Raw genomic sequence first — 9593 nt, 5'->3', positions numbered from 1 at the left:
TTTCCTCTTGACAACCTGGTGTTAGGTTACCAACCCCCTCCAGACTGCTAGATTGTCTGAATGTGGTGGGAGGGAGGTATTAGATCTAGAACATAATGATAATCTCCAGTCCAAGTTCTTTTTTTTTCTGTCTGTGGAGTACTTGCGATGTGAAGAACAAAGAGATGTTCAGTCATCTTTATTACTGGTGTTACTTTTTTTTAACAGTCTTGAATAATGACATCTTAACAACAGAACTGTAGTATATATAGTAGTTGGACAGAACTACATTGTCTCTATGGCTGCAATGAGGGATTTATTCTCGTAGGGTACAATGGAGTGCCCCCTGCTGACCACATTTAATACTGCCTCCAGGAATAACCTCAGCTTTCTCTGGAGGTTGATTCTCCACTCCAGATACAAGTCAGGTCCAAATCACCCAGCTTTAGTTGGCTGCAGTGTGGTATGATATTGCAATTTTAAGGAGGTAAAAACAAGAAAAAAATTATATTATGTGAGAGTTGCTGAACGTCTGTTTAGGTGGCCTGCTCTATTGGGAAAAAGGCAGGTCATCGCATCTCGTGATCCACAGCTGATTGAATGCATTGTGAAATCCACCCTGACCTGTCGTAACATTGACAGGAAATGGATGGACATTACCACATTATCCTGTCTCTTAGCAACATTGAAGCAGAGTCAGGAGTGGCCCCCCAGAGACCATAGCTCAACAAGGACCCCCCCCCCCCTTCAGTAAAGCATACACAACCAACCTTGATGACACATAGAACACAAGCACAGTCACACAAGACTGTAATTGCTAAGAGTGGTTATAAATTATTGAGCTATAGATCCAATAATTAGACTCCAATTAAATGAAACAATAGATTACCAGCAATAATCTCAGTAAAAACGTGAAAATTATGTAATATAAACTCTAAATTTAAGTCTATGCCATCATGGTCTTAGCATGACCTGTACACAGCATATATTTTTAAGTCTTAAATGCTATAATTAAGATGTTGCTATTGCATTTGGCTACTCTTATGTGCCGACAGGAGGAGCTAGTTCATTATACCAAACGACAACACTAAAGACTTTCTAGTACCTACATACCTACTACTTTTCAGGAAGCCCAATTACTCACTTCTCGCGTTTATTTTCGTGTTTTCAGATTGTACTAACCCTGCATGTTTACTTTTGTTGATTCATTGCGGCACGTCTCAGTGAATATTAGAGGCTAGAAAACTATCTGGTACATGACCTGACTATTAACTTTTCGCACATTATGTCCTATATTTACACTGATAAAATATGCTAAAATCCTATTACATCAGTCTAAACTATAATCGAATTGTCCAAATAGTTAATAAAACCCATCTCTGCTGCTTTAGTTTGTTTGTGTTTTATATACTTATATATATTATTCAGTTGTTTTCGCAATGAGTACAGAAAACCCTAAATAGTTTTGATATGAGTGAACCCTGGCTGAGCTTTAGTAAAATGCGCTTTCAACGAAATTCAAACATTTCGTACATGCCCTTTAAATGGGAACCCGTCAACCGAGTAGCGGTGGTATAAGCGACAACAAAGAAACAAGGAATGCGTGTTACCCGATTGTTTTTAATCAATTTAATGAAGATTGCTATTCAAATAGGTCCCTGTAAAAGGCGGGACAACCGTGCAGCAGATTACGTATTATTTAAAGGCGTTATTTTATTCGGATATACTTTGTTTTGGTTCGCGTACACCCCTCTGTAGGTGAGGATGGTAGCGCCGCCCCATCTGTTCTCCTCTTGTGAAAGTCTGATTGAAACAGATTGTAGTACTCCAGCTACGGGCTGCGATGGCAACTGAGCGGACAGGACAGCAAGTTTTACTATTCAGTTAGACGAGTTACACGTCAAGAGGAAGTTGGATGCTTTCGTTGAACGACATCTGATGTGAGAAGCAGGGTGATCGTAAACCCTTTTAACTGAAAAATGTCCCAGGGATGTACAGTTTCTGTGGAGGAGATCCAGTCTTGGTGGGAAGTCCCCGCCATAGCTCACTTCTGCTCGCTCTTCAGGACAGCGTTCAACTTACCAGACTTTGAAATTGAGGTAATCTCCCAGTGTGTTTTGTGTCTTAACGATCCGGAAGCTTTAGCTGTCTCCGTGCCTGGCCGATGTGTGAACTGTGAAGCAAGTCTTAGCCCTATATACAGCAACAACTGTACTCATCTAGCCATTTAGCCATCTTAGCTAACTTATTCGCAGTCGCGTGCTAGGCTAGCTAGTTAGCCTGCAAACTTAGTTTCTGTTATCGGGCAGCTAGCTGGTGTTGCTAACATAACAAACAACTAACCCTCTAGCGTACTAATTAACACAGCCAGACTGTTAAAAACGGAATATGGTTCCGTTTTATCTTGCTGTCCCATTCATAATTTTATTGAAAACTGTTTTGTGTGTCTAAATGTTTCGAAGTACGGTAATGTGGCCAGGTCTAGGTTGTTATTTAGCTACAGATCAATCAGTAGCCAGTTAGCTAACCTAACCTGCTAGAGCAAAGGCGCAAGCTGTTACACTAAAGCGTTGGTAACTTTGGTTTTCCTGTTTCCAGCTGGTTAAGTATGTCTGTTTACATATTTGTGTGTTTTTATATGTGTGCGTTGTTTTTGTGGATTACGCTTGCTCTCATCCGCGCTCGATACCATGCCTGAGTTCACTGAACTTAACTGCTGAACCTCTGGCGTTTTACCCGTTGTTTGTTTAATTTGTTCGCAAATTTTAATCCTGTTAACGCGTGCTTGATTGAGAAAATAATGGTTGCCGAATGCAATCGGACTATAAACTTTTTGCACTCAGACGAGATTTATTGTGATTTGAACCCCTTTCTGTTCTTTCCCTTTGTGCCAAGTGTGAAGAATTAAGCCAAGTTCAGGACGACTTTATTGTTAGATAGAAAGCTTTGTTCCCGAGTCGTTTACAAGCGTCGACCCCGTCTTGCAAGTGGCTGGCCAGGCTGCTCCGGTCTGTGTGATTTAATAGTGGTTGAATTGGTCAATTGGCGCTTGCTTTGTTGATGTAATTGCCTGAAGTAGAAGTAACTATAGCTAGAGTTCAGCCATGCAAATGCCGTATTATTGATTACAATTGCTTTTTACATTTTCAGATTTGTTTTTATTTCTTTTAAACGTTACACGTTAGGGTTTACTTTGTAAACAATCCGAAATCGCAAGACATTGGATTCTTGTGAATTTTAAAAATGAGAGCGGACCGGCCCCAAACCACGCATCAACCCCCCTGTTCCATTCGACCCCCGCCTTTCCCAGAGGTGCGAAACGCACTTGGCATCGCTTTGTTATTGCGAGAATGCTTTGAAGCGTAACACATTACGCGCTCAAGAAAGTTGGAACTGGGCTGCATAATAACACACTTTCCCAAAGGTGATTAAGCCACTCACAGGTGTAGCATGCCGTTAGAAAAGAATGTTTAGTGGTTATTTTAAAGATACGGCACCTCAGTTGCTGTTGTGCAAGCATCCCTCCGCAACATATCTAACTGTTCTCATTCTGGCACTGTGGAGGGGAACACAACGCCACCGGCGCATCCTCCCTCGATCACAGAATGCGTCTTTCGGCGCTGCTTTGCAACTGGACGCTTGATCTTATTTGTAGGGTCGTTTTCCTCGCAAATCCTGATGCGGAATGCATCGACAACAGTCATTGTGCCTTGGCGATGTGTCTAGTACATAACTGGAGATTTTCGCTTTGATCTTTACATGATAATTACGGGCTTTGGCGGTGTCCAAGGTCACGCAGTACAATAGCGCTCCATTCCGTCTATCTGTTTGACGTTCTCCTGCCACACATGTTGAACACGGGATAAGTCTATGTTGTGAATAATCTATTGTCAGGCTCTTGATTAAGAGATGTTCAGGGCATTTGTCAGCATTGAGATCCCTTAATGTCACTGGACATAATGGTACTCTGTCTAGAACTGTTTCTGTTGCATTAGTATTTATGAACATCCATTAATGTTGATGAGTAGATGGTTGAACATTTATCACTTAACACACAGGTTGTCTTATTTTTCAGCCATGTGGCATAGTTTTTAAAATAAAAGGTAGGATGGTGTAAACTAATAATTACATTTGTTTAAGGCATCTCATTTTTGGGAGGTAGGGGTGTGGGGTTGTCTTGTTAACGCTGCTCATATAATGGGTTGTGTGAACAGTGTACCCCACAACAAAGTTGAAATGAAACCTACACCACTGATTTAAGATGTATTAGTTGTATTTCCAGAAGAAAAAATCTATTTCAAAACATTCTCAAGTAATTTTAGGGCAATGTTGATTCACCAATTTTTTTTTTCGTGTATTTTGATGCAGTCTTTGTGATGTAAGTAGCAGTGCTGAGTAGTGTTCTGGTTTTAAGAGTGTTACTGACTTTATTCAGGTCGCCTTGTATTTGCTGGCATAAAAGATTAAACATTTGGATGGATTTCAGGTTCTTTTAACTCACTGAATACCTCTGGACTATCTCTGAATAGCCAAAACACGGCTTCACATCCACTACATACTAATAAGAGACTAACCTCATTAACAGAAAAATGCTGAATCTCAGGTCTAGGCAAATCCTAAGACTTGTGTATGAAACTAGTGTTCCTTGCCATTGTTGAGGTTTGTTTGATAGACAAATAGATCATAGATGGCCTGGTCTGTTGTTATTGTTCTTAATCACTGTAATATCACCAAGAGGACATTGTCAGAGGAAACCTTACTAATTTTTAGGGAACTTCATTTACTCTTGTTACATTTATGTGGTTTGGGTGGAGCATGAAGATGAATCATTTGGTTACATGGCATACTGGGTATTGCAAAAACACTCTGCAGCAAACATGTCACACTGAAAAGCTTCGTCAGATCTCTTAATTTTAATTCACATATAATCAAACCAAAACCCAAGGTGTCTAGCACACCTAACCGCTCTGTGGGCCTGACTGATCAAGGCTTTGGTGTGCAAATATACTACTGAAGTTGCTCCTCTCCTGTGCCACACATGTGGGTTTACAGCCAGTGTGTACACGCCTCCTAAATGGCTGGCCTGAAAAACCAGGTGGCCAGCTCAGTAAACAGCACACAAATCCGGTTGTAAGAGGATCCTTTGCCTTTGTCACAGGAGGAAGTCCAGCCTAGAAAGTGATCGACAGCTCATCTCTCAATCAGTGATAAAATAATGATGTAGAAAGACCTGTTGGTTGAAAATCTGATGGACAGAGGAGGTGTACCGAAGAACATGATTAATGATAAAAGCCAAAACTTCATGCTATGATAAAATCCCAATGATGATGATTCAGTGAAGTTGCATTGGCTGCAGTGTCTTACTCTATTTAATTATTTAACTGTCACCGTTTTCATTTGTTGTATACTACAGGTTATTTAGCCAAGAATTTTGACCGGTTTTCAAATACTGAAGAAAAGATTTTGAGAATCTGAAGGCCTGTTCACTTTGTGACAGATCTTCACTGAATGTAGTGTAATTCACTGTGACTTGCTAATTGTTGGCTTGTTAATTTGTGAATCTGACTGTGTAGTGTACCTTTCCAAGGACAGTGTAATATCAGCTGTTATCAATGCTTGTTCATTTCATCTTGCTTTGTAAAAGCTTTCCATCAGGGGAAGCATGTTTAATTCCATGTGTGTGTAGCCTTGCTTCAAGGTCATGGCATGGGGTGCTTTGGTTTGCTCCATTCTTCTGGGCAAGTTTGAAACCCTCTGTCAAGCTAAGCGCTGCTCTGCATAAACTCCTCCGGACAGGAAGAATTTATGCTTGCGGCCCACAATGGACTGTGGTGGGAGGAGGTAAATCGATCCTCTCACACTCAGCGACTGTCTTTGTGGATAGCGGGACCGTGCTAGCTGGATATTACAAACGCACTGATCCAGGTTGCAAGTGTGTGCTGGCCAGCTCCTTTTCTTCTGAGGCTCAGGGCTCGGTTCCGGTGGCTTGACAATAGAGGGTTTTTGGGAGGTTTTTAAATTTTTTTTATTTTCTTTATTTTGGGCTTGGCTTGGCAGGCATTCAAACTGGCTCCTTGCGCATTGTTTCCCAGTTCCACTCTGCCGTTGCTCCTTGCCTCCCTGCCTGGAGGAGAGAGAGTCTCAGCAGGAAGAGTGCCCTACTCACCCGGGCTATCTCCTCGCCCTTTGTCTGAGCTGAGCACGCTTGATTTCCTGGCACTGTGGCTGTGAAACGAGCCCTGAAATCCCCCTACTGCCAGGCGCTAAGAGATCCCCGAATCCTCCTGGATAGCCCCCCCCCCCCCCCAAAACTCACGCCCCCCCCCCCAAACCCCATATCACCACCCCCTCCACACGCCTCACAAACACAGCCTGGGGGAGTTTAGTGGATGACTTTTGGGTTTTTCGCATGACCATTTCCATATGTCTTCATTAGGTGCATGATGCCATGTGGAGGCCCAGTGGCCACCTTCTATGGTGCTTGGGCTAAAACTCACTTTAATTGGAGATTATGCTCCTCGCATCTTTTCTTCAATCTTAAATTTCACAATGCTGGATTTGTGACACAGCCTGATTAATTTAGGCCAGAAGTCCTGTCTTAATAGGAAGAGAAGTGGGGGATTGATTCTGTTGGACAGCCTTCATTTTGAGCTCAAGTTATTTAGTTTATGGAGCGAACCTGCTTTAGCAATTGCCCCACAAGGCCTGTATTTGTTAAAAATGTTTTGGAAGTGTAGATATTTTCCCACTCTTACCACTATTTAGTCATAAAGTTTTGGTTTGAAACACAGACTGTACTTCTCCTCCTCTGGTCATAATCGTAGCCCCCACAGCTGATTTGAATGCTGATATTTTTCCTCATGATCAGTTGTATTCTTATCTGAGAGAATCAGCAGTTCAGACTGGAAAAAATCGTATCTTTGCACTTTGGACAACACTAGACGGTCTGCTAGCATTGTGAAATGATGGTGATGTTTACAGTAATGCAGTGCCAGAATGTGGGGGCTGCTGTTGATGTTAGTTAGGATTAATGTCATCCTCGCTCTCTCTCTTGCTCTCTATTTTGCACAAATCTTTTATTTCAGCTTTTGTAACTGTTTGGGGAAGCAGTGTTCACTTGTGTGTTTTTAAGGTTGAAGTCCACGTTTTCTCCATCATTTACCCACATGTGCATCTGGAAGCCTACCTGCCAGATCAGATAAAGGCTATTCCCTGCACCACTTCAGCTACTGGCTTGCTAGGATGTAGCTCATTTACACCTGTCAGTAAAAAATTACGCACCTGGATCAGTGGATAATTATGGTCGCTCAAAAAAAAATCCTAATTAACACTTGTCTATTACTGATCACAAAGGCTATGGAGAAAGCATTAATTAAGGCCACTGGGTCACTATGTGTCAAGTCACTGGGGCTCAGCACCACCTGTCACAGAGTTCTAGGCACTGCGCAAGACGTGCATTCAGTTTGAGCACTCTTTAATTTTGTTGCAAAGACAATTATAAATTTGTAGCAAATAAGTCAGCTATTTTGATATTGAGCGTTACATTAGATGTTGAAGTAATAATGAGTGTCTTTGTTTCTCTGACAGACTTGTGGCTTAATATTGGCGCCCACATGGTCAGTGCTGTCCCTGTGATCTGTGCTTTCATCAGGCTTTTAAAGAATGAACAGAAACAATTTAAAATGTCATTTTATTAAATTTTTTTTTTAGTAGGTTATCCACTGAACTATAGTTTATCTACGTCACCTAAATGGCAACTGTGGAACGTCCTAATACTGTTAAGTATTCTCTATGGTGTAATTTTCTGACATCACATTTACCACCAGAGCTGGTCTGCCAAGAGTTAAAGCTGCCTCTGGTGAACATGAGCTTTGCCCCCACAGATCTTGTCCCTTACCCAATATCTTTTCCTTAAAACATTTTTTGAGCACTTTGCTTTCAGACCAAAGCCTTCACCATGTCACTCTGGTGCCACGTGGCACAGGTGAAAACTGAACCAGCTCTGCGAAGCAGTACACCACCACTTGAGGCCTGTGCTTTCTCATGCCACAGTATTCATCCTTTGGGTTGTTTCTGGAGGTAGCTGCATTGCCTCTGATCAGCATCTCGTCCCTTTGTCTCCTCAGTCTCCCCGCCTTGCCCTACAGAGGATGGCCCTTGTGCCCTGTGCTCTCTACAGCAGTGTGTGTGTGTGTGTGTGTGTGTGTTGCCAGTGCTGAATAGGCCCCTCATTTATGATGCTCCTCTCACACACTACTGCTGCTACTCCTCCAAGTTACTCCCCGCTGGCATAACCATGACTAAATCACAGATGGTGGCTCTTTCTTTCTTGGCCTTTTTTTCCCCCCGGAGGGTGGAGGTGCTCCTGACTGGGTGCTGCAGCTCATCTGGGCTGCCCTTTCTCCCAGACTCTCTGTGGCCTGATTGTAAAGGGAGATTTAGTCTGGTAGGCCTTGGCAGAACGGGAGTCAAGGACAAGACACCCCCTCCCACCCCTGTTTCCTCCCCCCCTCAAAGGCAGATGGATGGAAATGAAAACAAGGCATCCATGTTTCTGTAGGCCTTCTGCACAATTTGTTTACTGTAGAATATTACTGATGGGTCAGTGTTGGTGTAGCTTGTACTCAGTAGGATGTTTAATGCGGAAGACCTGCTCTTTGTGGCTCCTGTGGTAGGTGGGAGGAAGTGAGCCCAAGCTTCTGCAATTTCTCTGCTGAGATCTGTGTTCCCACTCCCAGGCTGTGGAGGTGTACTACTGCTGAAATCTGCTGCTTATCGAGCAGATGTATATACCACTGATTGGAGCTCAGTAAAGTGCCTTAATCTTCTGGAGTACCTTTTTAAATGAAGTGGTTAGCTTGCTGATTGGTGAATGCAGCTTTGTAGAGTACCTTGTTATTTAAACTATCTGGGACGTAGGGCTAAATGATATGTTATCATTATCTCTCTCTCTCTCTCATTCATTTCATTCATTCATATATAATATATAATATATAATATATATATATAAAATTCTTCTTTTTTTTTTTTTTCCTCTTCTGTAATCTGTTGGAGATACCTGGTTGATTTGATCATTAAGAGATAGCTTTAGACCAGTAGAGGGTATGTAAACACAGAGCGTTTGGTTGACCATTAAACATATATATGATGGACAGATCTTTAATTTCCAGCTTCCTGTTAATTCGTAAATAGTTTATTTTGATGAGCACTGGAAAACAATCTCTCTGCTCAGTTATTTATGGCCTTTTTGTACAGTTAGCCCTCATGTTATGGCAAGGCCCCTTTTCTGCCCCAACCTGCAAACTCCTATTAACTGAATATTGTTACAGACACTGCTGTGAGGATGACATATTTCCACCTGATTGCCCACTTGTACAGGGTTGTGGAAATGGTCCTCTGCCAATAACCCTCCAATTTCTCATCTTGTACTGGAAGTTCTTCATTGTAGTAGGATACTGTTAAAGGATATTTTTAAAGGATATTGTTAAAATTGTATGCTTGGTATTGTATTACTCGAATTTATGTTCTTTTAAGGAGAAACATAGAGGAACAATACAAGTTTCATTTTGAGCTTGTTTCAACTTGAACCTATAAAAATTGCACACAGTCTTCCA

At 41.9% G+C, this 9593-nt stretch overlaps 1 protein-coding gene across 1 annotated transcript in view; it reads left to right on the top strand.

Moving 5' to 3' along the window:
- Positions 1–1679: 1679 nt before the first annotated feature.
- cecr2 (CECR2 histone acetyl-lysine reader) overlaps positions 1680–9593 on the top strand; it is a 33316-nt gene continuing 25402 nt past the window's right edge. The window contains exon 1 of the mRNA XM_027028804.3: positions 1680–2078. Within this exon, the coding sequence (XP_026884605.3) occupies positions 1959–2078 (120 nt within the window). The 5' untranslated portion in view covers positions 1680–1958. The remainder of the gene's footprint in view (positions 2079–9593) is intronic.

This window comes from Electrophorus electricus, chromosome 16 (assembly GCF_041902795.1).
Source record: "Electrophorus electricus isolate QZ-2024a chromosome 16, ASM4190279v1, whole genome shotgun sequence".
In the NCBI taxonomy this organism is placed as follows: Eukaryota; Metazoa; Chordata; class Actinopteri; order Gymnotiformes; family Gymnotidae; genus Electrophorus; species Electrophorus electricus.
The sequence above is the reverse complement of the archived record's forward strand: the minus strand, read 5'-3'. Positions and strand labels throughout refer to the sequence as shown.